Source organism: Phocoena phocoena, chromosome 10 (assembly GCF_963924675.1).
Source record: "Phocoena phocoena chromosome 10, mPhoPho1.1, whole genome shotgun sequence".
In the NCBI taxonomy this organism is placed as follows: Eukaryota; Metazoa; Chordata; class Mammalia; order Artiodactyla; family Phocoenidae; genus Phocoena; species Phocoena phocoena.
The window spans coordinates 61,265,328-61,287,897 of record NC_089228.1 but is presented as its reverse complement, the minus strand read 5'-3'; the positions used below and the strand labels follow the sequence as shown (position 1 = coordinate 61,287,897).

The window sequence follows — 22,570 nt, the reverse complement described above, 5'->3', positions numbered from 1 at the left end:
TGATAGCAATGTCCATTCTTCCAGTACTTTCATTCCTTAACTCCAGCTGGACCAACCACCAGGCTCAGAAACATCTCACATTCCTCCACTGGCCTGATTCTGCCCCGTCTCTGAGCCCTCTGCTCTCTTTACCTCCTTCTCCATTTGGTTTGCACCACATGATCCATCACTTCAACCACCATCCTCAACTCCCTCACTCCGTCCTCACCTCGCAACCACCCAGCCAAACCTCAACCCTGATCCAGGCAGCAGTATGTCTTCTCCACCCCTGCCCTGAGTCTTCTCCGCCCCTGCCCTGAGTATACACCTGGACTAGAGGAAACCATACCACCACGTGGACTACTGCCTCCACGAATCCCAGCTCTGATCTCAGCCGGGGGCTCCAGGAAACTTGCCTTTTCTTTTCAGTGTCCTAAACAGCCGGTTTTTCTATCCCTCACAGCATCTCTGCCAACTCTTCCCGAAATGCCTGAAACTCGCACCCCACCCCCTCTTCTTTCCACGTCTGGCATCACTTTTTCATCTTCTTTACAGAGAAAACAGTGACACACATAAGAGCCCCCTCATTGTCCCACCTTGTCACCCTTGACCTTTGCTTCCTCCTGACCTGCTTCCCTCCTGTGAATCCTCCACCTCCTGGGGGGGAGGGTGGTCTCACTATCAGTGACCCTCCCCTCACCTGGGTCTTTTGCTCTGAGTATATAAGATGCCCAAGGCTCTTCCATCCTAAAATAAATAAAAACAAATAACCCTCATAAACCCAGTTTCCTCTGTACTTAGCACCAACTCTCTTCTCAGTAAAGCAACTGGAAAAAGAAACCATTCCGTGTTTTATAATCTTTATTATCTTTACTCCTCAACCTATCCAGACTTGGCTTCCACCCCAAACACTCCACGAAAAGTAAGGAGAGGTGACCAGATAAAAAGGGAGGGAGTTCTTGCTCATGATTCTGTTTTCTCAGGAAAGAAGGAAATTAGACGGTTGGTGGAACATCACAGAGGAAGTGGTGGGCACAGGAGGGGATCAGGCGCTGAGAGACGGCACAGGGTCATCGGTCTCTCCTCCAGTTCCCCATCCTGACCTTGCCGAGGCAGCAGTTCTGCCAAACCTGCTCATCCGTGAATTTCCCACGAACCTGGGGAGACCAAAGTACCTGATTCCAGGGGTGCATGAGCTGCCCCAAGACTGTCTTCAAGGAAGAAGAGGGTCTTATAGCCCCATTTCTTCTGTTTCCCCATGGCCAACGATGAGGAAGCAACTATTATCTTTACTCAGGACCATCGCCTCTAGTCTCCAGTGTCAATACCAACAATACCGGGCTCAGGAGAGCTTCCCCTTCCCCTGGAACTAAGCCTCAGTGTCGGGACGAGTAACAGCCTCCTAACCAGCTGCACTGGACCACGTCTGCCCTGCTCTCACTCCGCAGGCACATTAATCCAGGTCAGTCTTGGCTGGTCTGCCCAGACCCAAGCCATTCTCCTTTTATTCCACGATCAAACCATATGAACGTCAGACCATGTGGACTAAACACTCCCTCTCTCCTCGGGTCCTCTGTTCAGGCTACTTCTCCCCTTGGAACATCCTCCCCATACCCTGCCCAACGTGGTCAGACTAGGTGCTCACTTACCATCTGCTGAGTAAGGGGTGGGAGACAGAGAGGGAAGGGGAAGGAAGGAAGGAAGGAAGGAAGGAAGGAAGGAAGGAAGGAAGGAAGGGAGGGAGGGAAGGGGGAGGAAGGGAGGGAGGGAGGGGAGGAGGGAGGAGGGAGGAAGGAGGGAGGAGGGAGGAGAGAGGAGGGGAGGAAAGATCAGAAAAACGTGTCATGTTTTCATTTGGTATGAATGGGTTTTAGCCTCTCATGTAAACCTTGTCATCTTAGAAAGTAAATGGCTGCCAATTAAGCTCACTTTGCAAGCATCACCAAACACCCCGCCCATTGCCCAGGAGTGCCCGGGGAGGTGAGCCCAGCCCCGGAGATTACTCTCCAGAGCCCTGCCCACCAATCCCCATTTCTCTGGGTGTGTCCGCCTCTGTGTCTCCAGCCACCCATCACCCCCTTTTGCGTCCTTCTGGCCCCATGTGTCCCCATGTCTGTGTCTCGTGGCCCCACGTCCCTGGGTGTCTCTGTGGCCTGGGTGGCCGCCCACCCTTTCTGAGGTGGCTGCCCCACACTCCCCCTCCTGCTGCCCCAGTCCTGCACAGTGTTATTTATGCACCCCCAACCCGTGACAGCCACCGCCATGCCCCTCACAGTGTCCCAAGGGAGGAGGGGCATCCCTGCCAGGAGCCCTCTGCCCATCTCCTTCCCTGCCTCGCAAGCGCCCGCCCACCACCCTCACGTGGCTGGCATTCAACTGCTGGAAGTTTTGCTGTCAATAAAACGTTTGAGGATCGCAAAAAAAAAAAAAAAGTGAGAGCCCCACATTACCTAAGTGTCATCGAAATCATTTCTATAAAACAGTTTCATAAACTTGACCCAGGACATAGCCTTGAAATGCCTTTTCAATGGAAGAAAACAAGCCATCACCCCCCATCTGAGAGTTCACTCCCAGCTGACAGCGGACTGGCCCGCTACCTGCTGCGGGAATTGACAGCCTCCTGATTCTGGTCAGCTGAGGCTGCAAGCCTGGAAGTCCTCTGAGTAAAGTCAATGCCACTAGATGACTGGGCAGCAGCCACACCTGATTTTTATGGATGTTGTCATGGTTCTGGCATGCGGCGGGGGAGGGCACACCAACAGCCAACTTCCAAAGCTGACTCACATACTCCCTAGGACACTATTCACATTTTTATTGTATTTTATTCTATACAAGGCAAACATGCAACTTAAAAAAAATTTTTAAATAACTATAATTTATTGAAAAGGTTAGAAAGTTAATCAAATTTACTATTTAAATAATCGACATGTGACACCAGAAAGGCAATGTCTCTGAGGTTAAGAGAACTGAGAAATTTAACTTAGAGAGGCTATAAAAATAGTAAAGGATTAAGGAATCCGGGGAACTCAAACTGGAAGGTCATAAAGCCCTCTGGCAACTCCCTGGTTTCACTGGTGAACAAGCTGAGGCCAAAGGAGGTGAGGGGACTGGCCCAGGGTCTCAGCACTCGAGCAGGAAGGGGCCGAGGGGATGGACCTATGTCTCCTAAATTCCAACTCAGAATTTGCAAGAGGAGAGTGAAATCTCTCCTTCATATTTAGAAAAGAAATCTACCCGTACAACTCAGACTGATCTTTCCTCAGGAGGCCCAGTGGGTGCTCACTCTTCAATGCTGGAGAGATGTCTGCACCCGGGTTGGGTTAGGGTTAGGGGTAGCCCCCAGCTCTCCTCAACCCTAAGGTCATGACCCTTCCCCTGGAGCTTCCTAGCCTCTACACTGGCAAAGCAGCTGCTACAGAGAACACTTCTCATTTTCAGAGGAGGACCCACCCCTGGATCTCTCACAGGAACCAAACGTCAGGGTTCACAGAGGTTCCCTCACTAGACTAGACACACGCCCTTGACTGCCAGCCTCGCCACAGAGCAGCAGAGCTGTCCCTAGATTCACGTCCTTCCTCTTCTCCCAGAGCTGCTGCAATAGGCCCTCTGGATGCATCTGGACTGAGCTGCAAATAAACGTATTAGTTTTACGACTCGGTCCCTCCCAGGGGTTATTTCTGTCAACCAAGAGGTTGACAGAATTTTAAGCTAATGGTGGAATTAGAGAACACACTCTCTGACACGTTATAGGTATTCACTAAACATCTGCTGAAGAAACGGTCAAAAGAAGAATGGACCAGGGGAATGAGAGGCAGCTCTGCTGGTGCAGAAGGATACCTTATGTCCAAGGAAAGAAAGAAGTGCTCTTCACAACAGATGGTCACAACATGTGTCCTCTTTTTAACAGGAGCAGAAGACAGTGGTGAGACAGAAGTTATAAAGCGCCTACAACCTCCTGTCTTTCTCCCACATACTACTTCATTGAATCCTCAGAACAAGAAACCATCCTAGTTCACAGACATGGGAAGTATGACCTGCATTAAATGTAAGTCTTCTGGTTTCTCCAAAGAAGACATACGGATGACCAATAGGCACATGAAAAGATGCTCAACATTGTTAATTATTAGAGAAATGCAAATCAAAACTACAATGAGGCACCACCTCACACCAGTCAGAATGACCATCATTAAAAAGTCTACAGGGACTTCCCTGGTGGCACAGTGGTTAAGAATCTTCCTGCCAATGCAGGGGACACGGGTTCAAGCCCTGGTCTGGGAAGATCCCACAAGTCGCAGAGCAACTTAGCCCATGTGCCACAACTATTGAGCCTGTGCTCTAGAGCCCGTGAGCCACAACTACTGAAGCCCGTGAGCCTAGAGCCCGTGCTCCACAACAAGAGAAGCCACCGCAACTAGAGAAAGTCCGTGTGCAGCAACGAAGACCCAACGCAGCCAAAAATAAATAAATAAAGTCTACAAATAACAAATGCTGGAGAGGGTGTGGAGAAAAGGGAACCCTTCTACACTGTTGGTGGGAATGTAAGTTGTTGCAGCCACTGTGGAAAAGAGTATGGAGGTTCCTCAGAAAACTAAAATAGAATTACCATATGATCCAGCAATCCCACTCCTGGGCATATATCCAGACAAAATTATAATTCAAAAAGATATATGTACCTCTATGTTCACAGCAGCACTGTTCACAGTAGCCAAGACATGGGAACAACCTAAATGTCCATCAACAAATGAATGAATAAAAAAGATGTGGTACATATGTACAATGGAATACTACTCAGCCATGAAAAAGAACAAAATAATGCCATTTGCGGCAACATGGATGCAACTAGTGATTATCATACTAAGTGAAGTAAGTCAGAAGGAGAAAGACAAATAACATATGATATCACTTATATGTGGAATCTGAAATAGGACACAAATGAACCTATCTACAAAACAGAAACAGACTCATGGACATGCAGAACAGACCGGTGGTTGCCAAGGGGGAGGGGGTTGGGGGAGGGATGAAGTGGGAGGTTGGGATTAGCAGATGTAAGCTTTTATGTATAGAATGCATAAACAACAAGGTCCTACTGTGTAGCACAGAGAACTATATTCAATATCCTGTGATAAACCGTAATGGAAAAGAATATAAAAAAGAATGTATGTATAACTGAATCACTTTGCTGTACAGCAGAAATTAACACAACATTGTAAATCAACTATATTTCAATTAAAAAAATAAAACTTAAAAAGAAAATTTTAAGTCCTCTGACTCAAGAGCTCCTAAGTCCCCTTTCCTCTGCTACACCCAATCTATAGCGACGCCCTACAACATTTCAGGAAGAGTTTTATCTATCAATGAACCAGCTCATTTTACAGAAGGAAATACTGATTTAAGGGATACACAGTGGATATGGGAATGGTAGTTGTCAAATGTTCTCCCTGCAGAACCCAAATCCCTACTGGCTAGTCACGAGTATCATCCAGGGAATTTCAATTCCTTCATATAGTTTTGTTAAAATAAACGACAGTTTATACTCTAATTGAGAGAGTTCAGGTATTAACAAGGATGAAAGCAGCAGGTTGGAAAAGGTGATCTCAAGATGCTTCCACCTCTTTTAACATAATTATTTCAAGAGTGAAAGTTTATCACTGGGAGCAAGGTTGTTGCAGAGCTGTGGAGGGTGGTGACCCGTGTTCCATCCCCGACCCCACCACTTACTGGGCCTTGGTTTCCTCTCATCAAGATGCCGACACGCACACATGGTTCAGAATGGTGCCTGCCCCACATGAGTGGAAGTGACTACACCAGACTGAGGATTATTCCCTACATTTTTTTGCTCACATTGCTTGACACTGTATTCAGGCAAAAGCAAATTCCACATTGAATGTGTCAAAACACTCAAATATTTCCAAGCCAAGATGTTTGCTTCCAAAGATAACCTCTTTAACGATGTTTCAACGATTTTGGCAGAAACCAATGTAATCAACACATTTTTAGAGTCTGCTTCCAAGTTTCAAAAATGTGTGAAAAGGCTCCACAAAATATTCTTAACTGTAAAGACAGCACACATATTTTGAAAATGCTATCTGGTTAAAAAAACTGCCTTCCTAAAAGGAAGAGTTAAATTGAGGATAAAAGTAAAACGTTGATAAAGTTCAAGTGCTAATGCTCTATGTTGATGGCTACCTTTAGCAAATGCTCATTTATTTCTTATTCAAATTATGGGGGAAAACTAACACAGATATGACTATATTTCTTGTATAGTAAAGGATTTTAAACTTGGCATGTCCTTCATTTAACTGAAAAGATAGAGGCATTCTATTGCTGATAGAGATCCAATTCTGTGCAACGATTTTATAACTAAACTTTCACAAACTGGGTCATGAAATCCAAATGAAGACTAGAAATTTAAAAATCTATAAACTCATTTTCATTAAAAAAGATGAAATGGTTCAGAAAGAAATGCTAATTAGTCAACTATAAACCAAATGACCTTTGCTTTCAAGATCTATAGAGCAAAGCTACCGTGGAAAAGTAGAAATATTTAGATTTCACCCTAGTCCTTGAATTCTAAGCACGATTATATAGCCTAAGATTCACAGAAGACTTGGTTAAAGAAAAAAATACTGAATATTACATTTCCGTGAGGTTGAATATTAATGTATTATTCTAACATTTTGAGATAGCTCTCAATTATTTTGTTTTTATAATTTAGAAAGTCAATGAATGAAAATATCTAACCCATCATTACTCAGATGCTGATAATGTAATTTGTACACTATCCACACCCTTCGCCACCCTTCCCTCCTTGGCTTCTCTACTGTATGTCACTGCCCTGTTTACTGCAATTCACTAAAGGATGAAAAGGAACATGAAAAGAGTTCAGTGTTCAGTAGTTAACACAGCTATATGACAGGATGGGACGTTAAAATGACAACAGTCCCCCTTATCCACAGTTTTGCTTTCCGTGGTTTCAATAACCAAAGTCAAACACGGTCCAAAAATATTCAATGGAAAATTCCCAGAATAAGCAATTCGTAAGTTTTAAATGGTACGACATTCTGGGGAGCAGGATGAGATCTTGCACCATCCCAGTCTGCCCCACCCCCAAAAGGAACCATCTCACTATTCACTTCGTATATGTCTTGGTTATCAGACTGACTGTTGCGGTATCCCACTGCTTGTGTTCAAGGAACCCTTATTTTACTTAATAACTTAGTAACAAAGTGCAAAAGCAGTGATGCTGGCAACTTGGATAGTCTCCTAATGTACCTAATGTATAAACTTTATCATAGGTATGTAAGTACAGGAAAAAGCACAGTACATACACAGAGGGTTCAGTACTATCCAGTTTCAGGCCTCCACTGGGAGCCTTGGAATGTATCCCCTGCGGGTAAAGGGGGAACAACTATATTAAGCATCCTCATCCCCAAAGCCTTTCAGGTGACTAAGTTTATAGCCACGGTCCCCATCATTTATAATGAACAAACAATGGGATATAAGTGCCTAGTGTTGGTTCAGTATATAACAGGTGCCTAATAAATGTTTGGTAGAGGAATCAAAGAAGTGACGGATGGAGGAAGGGGTGAAAACACTCAACAGAAAGGTATGTAATGAAATGCATGGATTTGTAGGAATTTAAAAGTGAAAGAGCTGTATGTGGGGAAAGGTAGGGAAATGACATTAATTCAAAGTTCAGCTTGGAGATAATTGTGGGTGAGATCCAAGCCCTTCCACGTCCTGGCTGAGTGACTTGAGCAAGTCACTACGTCTCCTGAGGCTGTATGTCCTCCTCTGTAAATGCAGCAAACAACAGAACCATTTCATGATGGTTAAACAGCACAGTGGGGGGTGTCTGGCATGCAGTAGGACTCCACAAATACCATGCCTAATAACAGTCGTGTCGTCATCCAGTCCCACATCCTCCTTTTCTGGAAAATGAAGCCGAGACCCAGAGAAATGAAGAAGGCGTCCAAGGCACACAGCTCTCTGGCGGCAAAGCTTGGCGAGAACTCACACCTCCTGTCTCCAGGCCCGTGATCCACGCTGCTTGTCAGAAAACCCACGATGAGGAGAAAATGAAGGGTGAAGCTGGTTCTCAGAACTTAGCATGTTTTCAAGAAACATGTGAGAGGGCGCCTGAAACATATGCAGTGCTCTCACATTCCGTCATAAGATATTCTGATACGGTTAAATCCAGGGTAAAGCTTCATCTGGAGATGCTTCTAGCACCACAGGGACCCTGGGGTCCACTTGAGAATATGAAGAGTAACGAGCACCCTAGCCACAGTCTTGACCATCAGAATCACTGGCCCACGGTGATCCATTATATTAGAATCACTAGAGTTGACATCCGGGCACCTATATTTTTCTTTTAATATTTATTTTATTTATCTTTTTTTTTGTTTTTTATTTTTTGGCTGCATCGGGTCTTAGTTGCAGCACGCAGGATCTTTTGTTGCAGCACACAGGCTTCTCTAGTTGTGGTGCACAGGCTTCTCTCTAGTTGTGACATGCAGGTCTCCCAGTTGTGGTGCATGGGCTTCTCTCTAGTTGTGGTGCACAGGCTTCTCTCTAGTTGTAGCATGCGAGTTTTCTCTCTCTAGTTGTGGTGCGTGGGCTCCAGAGCAAGTGGGCTCTCTAGTTTGCTGCAGGTGAGCTCTCTAGTTGAGGCACACAAGCTCAGTAGTTGTGGCACACGGGCTTAGGTGACACCAAGCATGTGGGTTCTTAGTTTCCCAACCAGGATTGAACCCTCGTTCCCTGCACTGGAAGGTGGATTCTTTACCACTGCTAAGTCCCCAGGGACCTATATTTTTAAAAGCTCCTTAGGTGACACTTACATGTGGTCTGTTAGAGAACCAATGACCTATAAATAGAGAAAACAACAATCTTGGCTGAGAGCAACATCACAAGACTGGGAAGAGGTGGGATTTGTGAAACTCAAGAAAGAAGAATGCTTTGTGGGCACAGCTTGAGGGGAAAGGCAGGACTCCCCGTCACAAGTCCGGGAAGCATGTGAGTCAGACAAAGAAGGGACCCTGCACAAGGTGCAGACCCTGAGCTCATCACTCCCTGTCCCCAAATGTGCTCTGCCTCTGCCACCTCTGTTGGCAACACTCATCCTCCCCAGATGAACATCAGCTCTTATAAACATCAACCCCTGTTCCAAGTTCACAGCATCTCCTTCAGAACTCTGACAGCTCATCAAAGTAGGATGCTGTGCCATCATTTAAACTCAGCTACTCCCATCTGCTGTGTTCCCTTAAGGACCTTATTTAACCTGAGTTTCCATTTCTTCCTTCCAAAGAGGAACTGTCTATTTCACCTATTTAATACAGTTGTTAAGAATGATCAAAAGACACAATGTGTCTGAAAGTGTTTTTCCACTTCCAAAGCAATATGCAAATCGAAGATGCTTCCTTTGTTTACTTACACCTCTTTACCCTAGTGAAGTTATCACAGGTTATGAGATTTACATTCAGTAGATGCCCAAGAAGGGGCGGCTGAGTCTGCTCCACAGAACCCCAGGGCCTGGAGGGCCACCCGAGGCTGGCTTACAATGGCAAGGATTAAAGAGGAGGTGGGCTGGTCACCTAGACTAAGAATGACAAATATCACAGGACCTGGGAAGTTCAAGTCAGAGGCTTAAACTAAGTCTAAGCTTAAGATAAGTTCAAAGAATTGTGCAATATTCTACTTTGGAGATTAACCCAAACATCACTGAGCCCAACCGTGCACACACAAATGAATGAGTAAAAATGGCTCAAATAGAGAAGATATGGAAAAGATTCTGAAGGGACAATGTCTTGCAAAGGAATGCTGGCTAACAGGCCATTTCTGGGATGGAATACTAGTGAAGGGGCTGAGAGCTCTCATTTGCATCCAATTCTGCAATGAAAAATGGAGAATCCAATGCAAGATAAAGAGGGCCGTGCACAGTTCTAACCAAAGATAATTAGGCAGAGTCCACCTCCAAAGTACCGGGAAGAATGCATTTACGAGCAGCCAAGCTGTTGGTCTGACTCTGCCACCAGTCTTTATCTGGACCACGGGGAAGTTAAGATGTCAAACTCCTCAGATAAAATACAGACTATCCCTCATCAAAAAGTCTACAAACAATAAATGCTGGAGGAGGTGTGGAGAAAAGCGAACCCTCCTACACTGTTGGTAGGAATGTAAGTTGGTGCAGCCACTAAGGAGAACAGAAATGGAGGTTCCTCAAAAAACTAAAAACAGAGCTACCATATGATCCAGCAATCCCACTCCTGGGCATATATCCGGAGAAAACCATAATTCAAAAAGATACATGCAACCCAATGTTCATAGCAGCACTTTTTACAATAGCCAAGATATGGAAACAACCTAAATGTCCATCAACAGAGGAATGGATAAAGAAGATATGGTACATATATACAATGGAATATTATTCAGCCATTAAAAGGAATGAAATAATGCCATGTGCAGCAACATGGATGGACCTAGAGATTATCATACTAACTAAAGTAAGTCAGAGAGAGAAAGACAAATATATGATACCACTTACATGTGGAATCTAAAAAAAATGATACAAATGAACTTATTTACAAAACAGAAACAGACTCACAAACTTAGAAAACAAATTTATGGTTGCCAAAGGGGAAAGTGGGGGGAATGGATAAATTAGGAGTTGTGGATTAACATATACACACTACTATATATAAAATAGATAATTGACAAGGATCTACGGTATAGCACAGGGAACTCTACTCAATATTCTATAATAAACTTAAATGGGAAAAGAATCTGAAAAACAATGGATATATATAAATATATAACTGAATCACTTTGCTGTACACCTGAAACTAATACAACATTGTAAATCAACCATACTCCAATATAAAATAAAAAAATTTTTTAAAGTGAAAAAAATAAGGATTATCTCATTCAGCATTTCCCTAGAAGATATGAGGCTTTAATAAAGTACCTCCATATCACAATTATTTAACAAATCTGACTGACAGGTTTATGACCTATTTTCACATGTATTTTCTATTGAAGTTTCAAAAATCATTAGCTACACAAAGTAGAAAGAAGGGGTAAAATCCTTGGCATGAGTATAATTCAAGTGGGAAAAAAGGCTTATGCACCACTAGGAAACAGATTTTATGAGTTTCCACTAATGAAAACATGTGAGGCTTACTTGAAGCCAAATTATGCAAAAAACAGATGGAAAACATATGTGAGCAAAGCAAGTGGTTACATTCATAAACACACAGCAGCCAAGCGGCTTTCTTTTTCACTGACCTTCATGCCAGACCTACATAGACAAGGCCTAGACCGGATGCTTTCTTTTTAAATGTAACCACTGTAAAATGTAAATAGAATGCACGACATAACATTGGCAAGGCGTGTTGGTGGATACAAACAGGGGAACCAGCTTCAGGAGGACAAGCGGCCAAGGCCAATGATGACTGCACACCTAGACCCTACTAAAACCTCATCTGACCACTGGGTCAAGGATCTCTGCCCAGCAATACAACGATCTTGCCATGAATGTTTCATGTTCCATATACCACTTAACGTCCAGATTTTTTCCTAAAAGGCAAAGTTAGGAACAGCTTAAATGAAAAAGCCATCAGCTGCCAAGGGGTACCATGTACTGGACGTTGCTTGGGTGATGCACTTCTCAGGCAAGTAAATCAATATTCACTTACATTTTAAAGACAAGTAAAAACCCCAGAGAAGCAACTTGTCTAAAGCTAAATATCCATGTTAGGAATAAAGATCACAACTTCCTGGCAGCCTGAGTCATATTCAGATTCCTATGACCCGTTGCCCAAGTGAGTTCTGATTTTAGACTTGGCCGGGGAGTAACTCACGTAACAAAGAGACAGAATAGATTTGGGCAGTTTCATCTGTGCCTGTCACCCCCAAAGCGCGCGCGCGCACACACACACACACACACACACACACACACACACACAGAAGCATACACAGATACACACACGGAACTGAAAGCAATTATGTCAGTGTCCCTGTGTATGGAAACGGACAGAGAACTAGAATTGGGGTTTTGGATCAGCAATCAAACTTACAGATCAGCAGGTCAGGGCTGACTGATCATTGTAGTATCTCCTCCCTACATCTGTCTTGTCATAACTGCTTTTTGATTTAACTTTTGTTTCCAAAGGCTATTCCATCGGAAAAGTCAAGACACATGAACTACAGAAATTCAAAAGACGTGCGTTATCTTAGAGCAGTGGTTCACTAAGTCTTCCAACAGTAACAAAAATGTATAGGGTTTGAAATAAAGGTGGGATTAAAGAATGTACCACCAAAAATAAAATCATAGTAATCAAACATAAGGCTACAAATGAAATGCACCAAGAACTCTACAGCTTTCACATAAATGAATATGAAAAGAATGTTTACAAAGGACAAATTACGGAACCTCAGCCAGGTGTGAGCACCTGGAGTCCTTATTTGCACGTTAAACTCAGGCTCTGTGCTGCACTTACCTCCTTTCCACTTGTGTCCTTGGAAGGAAAGGACACATTATCACAGAGGGAAGCACATCTCTTTTTTTCAAACTGGAAATGATGTGTTGCATGAGGGCAAGATCTCTCCATGTTTTGCTTTTCTTGAACACCGCAGTCATTTTTTGATGGGTCTTCAGAAAACCCACTTTTTTCAAGCACTCTCTCTGTACCACAGTGAATGGAATTTAAGCTGGCTGCCTTTTGGAAAGAAAAACGATCAGTTCTTCTCTGGAATGTTATTTCTCTTGTGTTGACATCATCGAAATGGTCCTTCCTCTTTGCACAGTAGGGAGTGCTGTCTTTTTCTGAAATCCTTTCCTCTAGTTCACTAACTTTGACTTCTGTTTCCTGGTGTTGAGGAGGAGAAGGGTTCCCAGGGTGACACCGACCGCTCACCATCTCATGCTGGACACCCGCTTCCAGAGTGAGGCTGGGGCTGGCACATCCCTCCTGCACCAGCCCCTTGGACCAGGGGGCTGCCTGCTCCCTGGAGACCAGGATGCTACTCCTCTTCCCTTCATTTTCACGGTTTGGCTCTCCTGACTCTGTGTCACCTACAGTTTTCTTGGTCGGTCCTCTTCTAAAGTATTTTCTTCTTCCAGCAGAATATTTTTCAAGGCTCAGAGGAGTTTTGGCAGGATCTAAATATTGTTCTTCTTTCTCCGCTCGGACACATCCACAGACATTCCCCATGTGATTTGCAGGAAATCACAGTTGCTCAGTGTCACTCATTTCAAAAGCCAGGGCTCACTCAGATCTCCATGCAGTCTAATTCCTCAGACTTCATGACCATCCTTTTCAGCATGAGGCCATTTTGCTTATGAGAAAGGCACCCGCACGAAATGCCGTGGCATCCTGCCCAGCCGGTCCCTGGGTCTCATTAGACATCCCGTGGCTTACTTCTGGCCACCAATCCTCTTAGACAAACATCACTGCTCACTGTCAAATGACACACTGGTGAGCTTTCAAGGCAAACCCTTAACTTTATTGCACGAAAAAATTCTGACCCTTGCTTTACTTTCAGTTTTCTGAAATGCGGTTACACTACCAAAGTTTGAATTAACCTTTGGAACCACTGGTGATTCAGTAAACATGAGCACAAACAGAAAGCAAATGCCAGTCAAACTTAGTTTCAAAGTGCCTTTCAAATTTAGTTTCAGAGATTCTCCACCATACAATTTTTTTCCTTAAGAAACACAATCTAATGTTGGCACTTGCCTCCCCAAAAAGGGCTCAAAAACCTCTATAAACTGTACTGAATCTTATTCAAAAACAGCAGCCATAAAAAAAGAACAGGATGATTCAACAGCTGAAGGAGAGATAATACGTGCTAAATGCCTAAAACACTCTATTCAAATTGTTTCTAAAATCAATCTCTTCGAATAGTTTGTCATACTTGTCATATGACAAATTTCCAAGCCATTTCTCTTTTTATGATCATTAGGATTTTCATATGAGGAAATTGATAAATTTTATGATTTAAAGCATGGAACTCTTAGCCAGAAGAAACATCTGTGTGTACTTATACATGAATTAAGGCAGTTGAACTTTACTTGTAACTTTTATAATTGTACCCTAGTTAAATATTACACAGTTTTACCAGGGCCATGGTGTATACATAATAAATCAGTATGGAACCCGATGACCTAAAGTGTGCATATTTCTAACACTGAGTCATCAATATGGTAAAAAGGAAATTAGTATTGCATGACTAGTCTTATGCATAAGCTGACTAGAGCCCACGAGCCACAACTACTGAAGCCCGCATGCCTAGAGCCTGTGCTCCGCAACAAGAGAAGCCACTGCAATGAGAAGCCTGCACACCGCAATGAAGAGTAGCCCCCGCGCACCACAACTAGAGAAAGCCTGTGCGCAACAACGAAGACCCGACACAGCCAAAAATAACTTAATTAAATAAATAAATTTATCTTTAAAAATGTAAAGAAAATTGATAATTGCCTTTCTCTAGGTTGTCTTTAGACTGATCAAAGATGGAACTCATTTTTCTAAATAAAAATATTCAATTAAATAGTCAAGTTAGCAATGTGGCTGATATCTGTCAATAACAGACCTGCATGGTGAGGTTTTCCTTAATCATTTCAAGGGGAAATTAATCTCCAACAGAAAAATAACTGAGTATCGTAGAAGACAAGCTGGTAAAAATAAAGCTTCAGGTTTGTTGGTTTGTTTCTTTTTAATTTGATTTTCAATGTCTTCATTGGCAATGGAACATTATTCAAGAGAATTTCAAAGTATAATGGCTGGTATTTGCACTAACACGATGATAGAGGCGAAACCAGTGATTTGCAATTGCTTCCAGCCCTGCCAAACAGAGCAAATGCCCATTTTCAGGCCACTGCACACTGCTCCCTCCCCCAGGAATGGCCCCACTTCAGTCTCTGCCTGGTAACTGGCATTCCTCTTGCAAAGCCCATCAGTGATAATTTCCTTTATTCTCTAAGACCTTCTTAATCCTACCACAACACACCCTCCCTCTACATCCCTATTCTTATTTGTATTGTGATAGACTCATCACCCCAGATTACAGTCAGTTTTACAAGCAGTCTCCCAAGTATAGAACAATATACTTCATCATCTGAATGAGACAGGCTTTGCTGCAGTGCTGCAGTGCTTGCACCTGGACACACCTCTCCTCCAGCAACAAAATACAAAGAAACTATATGCGACTAAAAATAACTGTGTGCATTTTGCAGTTGGGGCAAATTCTGGACAAAAGATACAGAGCCCAAAAAACCCAACTGCCACTTCTGAAGAGCCCGGAGCAAAAAGCAGGATACGGGCATGTGCCCCTGCACTCAACATCACCTAAGCCACCCCTCCGCCCGACTCCTGGACACACCCCTACCCTCACCCCATTTAAGGAACAAGCTCGTCCCGCCTCAGGGAACAAGAACAAGCAAGGGAACCTGTTGCTTGTTCCCCCTGCTGCTGCAGGGGCCCCAAGAAAGCCTTGCCTGAATTTCTTGTTTGGTCTCTAGTCAATTTCTATTGATTAAGGAGGCCAAGAACCCTGGTCAGTAACAATTAGTATCTCTGGATCTAGCGTATGGTAAATAATACAGGATTACTGTATTGATAATGCTTACCTTCTGTAACATATTCAATTTGCAATACTCAAATATTTTTAAATCAATAAATAAGGCTCTGTCTTGGCATAACCAGTAAAATCGTTCTAATCTTAAATTATCATAGGACTAAGAAAAGTATTTCTTTAAATGAAAAGGAACATTTTAATTTTACCAAAAAATTTATGTTTCATTTTAAATAAATCTTAGTCTAACTTTTAAATACTGGTGATAATTTAACAGTCATAATATCTTGTAACTCAGGTCCTAAAATACACTGGATTTCATAATATATGCCACAGGATCATATTAAGAAGCAAAACTCTTGGGAGTCTGGGATTAGCAGATGCAAACTGTTATACAGAGGATGAATAAGCAACAAGGTCTTACTGCATAGCACAGGAAACTATATTCAATATCCTGGGATAAACCACAATGGAAAAGAATATGAAATAGAATGTATATATGTGTACAACTGAACCACTCTGCTGTATAGCAGAAATTAACACAACACTGTAAATCAACTATACTTCAATAAAATAAATGTTAAAAAAATGAAACGGGCTTCCCTGGTGGCGCAGTGGTTGAGAGTCCACCTGCCGATGCAGGGGACCCAGGTTTGTGCCCCGGTCCGGGAAGATCCCACATGCCACAGAGCGGCTCGGCCCTTGAACCATGAGAGGCCCGCGTACCACAAAAAAAAAAAAAAAAAGAAACAAAACTTCTTTGGTACTTCTGTGGCTAGTCCTCTTCTGTCCTCCAAAGACACCTGAACCCCAAAGAGCTTTCTTAATATGTAATTCTTTTTTGAATGATCTTTTGCTTTACAATTCTTTCAATTTAGGGCCTAACCATACTGCCTTTAATTTCCAACCATTTACTCACATTTTGGTCTGTTACTTTCTGGTTTCTGCTCCCAGGAACTTGGGGGGACCTTCTCCAAGGTCCCCAATTTCTTTTTCCTAGACAAAACTACTAACCCGTACTCAATCTTAACTTTTTCAGGCTCTCCGGTGGCATTTCACACTGCTCACCGTTCCTTTCTACTTGCAATTATGTTCCCTTGGTTTAGTCAATACTACATTTTCTTGTTACTACAATTAGAAATGAAGAATGCTGCTCTATTTATTGGGAGAATGTTGGTAAAACTGACTATCATCTAGGGCCGTGATGAATCTATCTCAGTATAAATAAAAAGAGGGATGTAGAGGAGTGTTGTAGGATCAGAAAGGTGTTAGAGAAAAAGGGAGATGCTCACTAATATTAGAGATAGGCTTTGCCAGATGGATGCCAGCTGCCAGCCAGAGGTCTCCAACTGTTCCTTTTCTGTTTCCCCAGATGGAACGTCTTCCTTCTGCACCCCTAATCATGTGCCTTCCCCAAATTTCTGTCCTTTGCCCTCTGCTCTTCTCCACACGTGCTCTTCCCTTGGATCCTCTGAAGATCCCTTCTCTCTGACAGATTCAAGGACCACTTGTATTCTGGAAACTCCCAGGTTTATCACCTGTACCTCTGACTCCCCAGTTCTGCTCTGCTCACACATTTCCAGCTGCTCAGCAGACAGAAGCCCAGGGTATCCCACCAGAACGTCAAACTCACGCAGAAGGTCACTTTTCCCTTTACCCTCACCTCCATTACTGGTTCTTATCTCCCAGGCTTAACGTTCAGAGCCATCTTTAATCCCCCTCCTTGATCCTCCATGCCCTGTCACCAAGTCCCTTCCTTTCTTTCTTCAAAACACCACCCCCTGGATTCAACTTTTCTTCCCCATCTGAGTCCTGCCGGGCCTCTATCACTCCACTCGGAGGGCACCACCTCAGCCTCTCAGCTTATACCCCTGATATGGCCTGTGATCATTTCTGTTTTTTTCTACTGGAGCCCACAGAATGGTTAGGTGACTTGCTCGATGCCATCATGGCCACAGATAAAAGAGCCAACGATGACACTCAGCTCTCCCTCCCTCCAGAGCCTGGGTGTGCCCCACAGGGGTTCCCACTCTGACCTTCAAAATCCAGACTCAGCCTGTATCACCAGCTGTCAGTAACGATGGGATTGGTTCCATCCAATAGGCCTCTAACCTCCCTATATGGGGCTCTTGCATTTTCAACCCTATAAGTTCTGGATCCCTGAGAAAGCTGCTGAGAAACACCATGTGAAATCTGCTTTTTTGGCCAGTTCTAGCTAGACTTCACTTGTGCTGGTAACAAGGTCTGGGGTCTGGCTCCATGACCAAATCCCTGCCTTGGGTAAGTACTCAGTACCCCAGGTCCCCTAAGGATGGGGTCCTCTAGTAATGAGGGTCCTGCTTCCACTTCCTGATACTGGATCTCCCAGCCATCAATAGCACAGCTAAGTGGACATTCACCTGTATTAGCTGCCCTGTCGTCTGGCAGGCTGACACCTGGTTACCTGGTCTCCTGGGACCTGGGTCTCCTCCTCCGAATTCCTACTGCTGCAACTCTGTTGCCTGTCCAGGTCCTGGAAACTACAAGACTCTACTTCCTATACCTGTCCATCCCTGCCAGATTTATCCTGTTCCCAAATGAGCCCTGACTACATTATTTTCCACCTACATTCTCCTACAAACCCTGTATCCCAGTCAAATTTTTTAAAGATTAGAAATAAGTCTTCTTCTTCCCAAAATTTGGTCCAAAACCCCAGCTCCTTTCTGAAGTTGGCAAGTTCTCTCTTCCTCCTGCAAGGTCCACCACATAGCCATCAATCAGTAAGACCTGCTGTGTGCCCACTACAGGCCAGGCTCTGCGCACTGCACACACAATGCTGTGTGGTCACACAAGGGATTGACAAACCCAAAGCCAGTTCCAAAACTAGGACTCACCCTAAATCAAATGAAGATGATTTTTAAAAAAATTGCATCATTTTCTAAAAACCAAAGATCAAGATCAGCCTTTAACTGGCACTGGTAATTAGATAATAATTCATAGTTAATACATTTGCCTTTACTCTCCTTAAACCTAGTTTGAGAAAGTGCAGCTCTAAAGGAAACATGGATGGTTCTAGTTCAAGAGATGTCTTTATGAGAACGATACTGCCACCTAGTGTCTACAAAACTAGGAGAAAACAGCAGGCATAGTTGAGAAACTGTAATATCAATGAAACCCATTCTAAATAAGGATTTAATCATAAAACTTTTATGTATCTAAATCAGGTAATGCTGGCCAATAAACAAAGAAATGTGGCTACATTCAAAAAAAGGGAATCTCTGTCTTCGAACACTGAGATTACAAGTATTTTAAGCTTTCAACAACACGAAATGAGGTGCCAAGTTCATTAGCAGCATGTTACTGAGAGGAAGAATACAAATACATTGTTTAAGAAACAAAGCCTAAACATCATATGATATCACTTATATGTGGAATCTAAAAAAAAATGATACAAATGAACTTATTTAAAAACAGCAACAGACTCACAAACTTAGAAAACAAACGGTTACCAAAGGGGAAGGTGGGGGGAGGGATACATTAGGAGGTTGGGATTAACATATTCACACTACTATATATAAAATAGATAAACAACAAGGACCTACTGTACAGCACAGGGAACTCTACTCAAAATTCTGTAATAATCTATATGAGAAAAGAATCTGAAAAAGAATGGATATATGTATAACTGAATCACTTTGCTGTACACCCAAACCGAACATAACATTGTAAAGCAACCATACTCCAATATAAAATTTAAAATTAAATTTTAAAAGAAAGAAAGAAAGCCTGAAATTTATCTTTCTCCTTTGGATGTGAATGTGTAATTCACCCTTCACATGAACCACCTGAAAACTAGCAATGAGGCTAAAAGAAATGACAGTTAAGAAAATCAGGCTTACCTGAAAGTGCAAAATTATTGTCCATATTAATCCCAAAGTCAATTTGGGATTTCCATCTGTTATGTCATCATTTCTAATGTTCACTAATTTCACCTGTTTTGTATGTGAAGAAGAGATAAAACAAAATATTTTTCAAACCAGCACGAGTTATTTTTACCTACATAAAAGTGATTCAAAATTACAGATACAAAAAAAAAGCCTGAATAATTTAAATAACAGTAATCCTTAAATTACTGTTTTACCCCCGTCCCCACTCATTTTAGATTGCAAATTATAGAGAAACTACAAAGGAAAATAAACTCAATATTATTTTGGTTTTGTCTTCTACAGCAAGTAGTAAAATACACTTGTCAAAACAAAAACAAAATTCAAGCGAAAAGTCCTATATACTTAAGATTTTTAAATTAGAAATAATTTTGCCTTTTGAAAACAAGCGTTATTTTACAATTAAGTAGGAAACTATTCTGAACCATCAAATAATTTTAACAACTTTCTTACACTTCGGTCATAAAGAGTGTTTAAAAAAAAACAACTAGCACTATTATTCTATTTGTCTATCATAGATTGCTACCAAGATAAGTAACTATATAACTCACTGGACATTTGGAAGACTGTTCAAAACTTTAAAAATAATACAATAATCAGACTTAAAGCTTATCAACTGTCCAATTATGCATTCAGGTAAATAAATGTAAGGATGATATTTAACATTTACTTCCTGGTAAAAGAATTAAATATCTATCATGAATTCAAGACAATGATACCTAACATTTTACTTCCTAGACAAATCACTGCCAAAAATATTTCGACAAGGAGACATAATTAACCATTAATCCTTCTGTAAACTTCCACTAGAATTAAGAAGAGTAAGGCAAATACCAATATCATTTAAAATATAAGCACTGAGTATTTGCTAGAATTTAATAACTAAACACTTTGATGCCATAATAAACTAAATGAAGAACTAATAAACAGACAGTGTTTCCTGCTCCTCCTTGCCTCCTCTCTCTTCTCTTCCTCCTACTCCATTAAAAAGCGAAATTGTTGCCACCTCTGATTTCTCACTGTTTTCAGTAACTTTCAATTATCCTGAGTTTCTTTGATTCCTCCTTTTTCTACTAATTGAAAATTACCAATTATTTGCCTTATATCTCTATAATACACAATGTTACCAAATCAAGATCAAATCCAATACGTTGTTCATTCTTTTCTATCATTTCTTCTGAAACCTCAAGCCAGTCGGGGATTGTTGTCAGAACTGTTTTATTTTTAACTACTTCTAGATTACCAGTTGTATCTACTTATAAAAAATAAACTATTGCTTCCTCACTACTATGTATTAAAAATACATATGCCGGGCTTCCCTGGTGGCGCAGTGGTTGAGAGTCCGCCTGCCGATGCAGGGGACACGGGTTCGTGCCCTGGTCTGGGAGGATCCCATATGCCGCGGAGCGGCTGGGCCCGTGAGCCATGGCCGCTGGGCCTGCGCGTCCGGGGCCTGTGCCCCGCAACGGGAGAGGCCACAACACTGAGAGGCCCTGCGTACCACACACACACACACACACAAAAAAAAAAAAAAAAAAAAAATACATATGCCAAGTTTTTAAAAAGTATTATGTAAACTATCTTTTATAAAAATAAGATAATTTTAATAAAAAATAAAGTATTGTCTCCCCACTACTAAGAACTGTTCATAGACATTCTTAACATTCTGTTGCTACTAAAATGTCATTAAATTCCTAGGCAAAAGCATTCCAGTTCCAACAGAAGGAAAACTCAGTAGCTCCTATTCAGATGGAAATGTAGCCACTTACACCTACTATTAACCTCCTTTTCTTTGGAACAAATGTTTAAAAACATTTTAAAACATCTGTCTCATGAAAGCACAAGTTTAATGATTATAATTCACAGTCAACTTTAACCTTTTCATTCCCTGACATCGTCCTATGCATATTTATTCAGTCACGTATGTTTATATGATTACAGTCTTTGAAAAACATCATACCTGGCGTCTTTTCAAATAGTCAAGTGCAATTTGTACATTCTGTAGTCTGTGAAAACGCATCCGACCTTTCTCTCTGGGCTAAGAATAGAAAAATGCAGGGTATAAAAAACACTGTATTTTCTGATACCACTGATCATGCTAAATACACGTATGCTGAATATCCTATATAAATATACTGTATGCTCATCTTAATATGTCAAAACAGTATTTACTGCTTGGGTAGATCCATTAAATATTTTAATGATATTTAAAATTTTTTGTATTATCTGAGATTGAATTTAAACTTGGGATTTTTCTGAGTTTTTTTTTATTTTAAACAGATCCTTTATTCCAAATATTTAAACAAAAGAAAAAGAGAAAATACCACGGAACATATACACTTTTCATATTCACTATCTTATAATTCTAGCCTACAGTTATTAGCTACAGATGCACAAAAAGAATTAAATACCATTCCCCATTTTGCCTTCTTAATAAACTTTAAATCAAGAAGGTTTTTATAATTATATATGTATGGCATGTTAATGAAAATGAGGTAAAGGAGCATCAGTTAGTATAAAAATCACCAAGAAGGAGAAAGACAGTGGAGGTTTACTTAGCCATGATAGAGGAAGAGAGAAAAGCAATTAAGGCCATGTAATATATTTCCTCTTTATTTTATTTTCGTTTTGCACAAAATCGGTTGGACTCGCTAATAGTTTTACACTGCTTGGGGATGGACGTGATGATTTGCTGTCTCAGGAAAACTGACAAACCGTTAACTCTTTTCCTTGATGCCATTTCCCTTAAGAAATGTCACAAGTTAGCAGAAGGAAAACGTAAGGAAACAGACCTGAGAAAATGTTCAACAAAAATGCAAAGAATGGAGCTTAAATTTACCACATAATATCTTCCAAAGGGAAAAAAAAAAAAGAAAACTGACAGCTGAGCTGCTCAAACATGAATAGGTTGCTGAAGCCAAAGGCAGCAGAATTAAAACAGACAGCAGACCACAGAATGGGAAAATAAGTTCCATATAACAGGAGAAATGATGGTGATGAATTCCCCACTGGATCCACAAAAGCACAAATTCTAATAAAATCAGGGGGCTCTAGGGACGTGATGACAAAAGAAGCACATCTGTCTTGCAAAGGTA

At 41.8% G+C, this 22,570-nt stretch overlaps 1 protein-coding gene across 8 annotated transcripts in view; it reads right to left on the bottom strand.

Moving 5' to 3' along the window:
* The window catches only part of DST (dystonin), a 496,581-nt gene that overhangs the window by 215,694 nt on the left and 258,317 nt on the right, over positions 1-22,570 (bottom strand). For all 8 annotated transcript variants that reach the window (XM_065886378.1, XM_065886379.1, XM_065886381.1 and 5 more), the window contains 2 exons: positions 21,436-21,513; positions 19,431-19,523 (listed from right to left, as the gene is read on the bottom strand). In XM_065886378.1, coding sequence (XP_065742450.1) covers positions 19,431-19,523; positions 21,436-21,513 — 171 coding nt within the window. The remainder of the gene's footprint in view (positions 1-19,430; positions 19,524-21,435; positions 21,514-22,570) is intronic.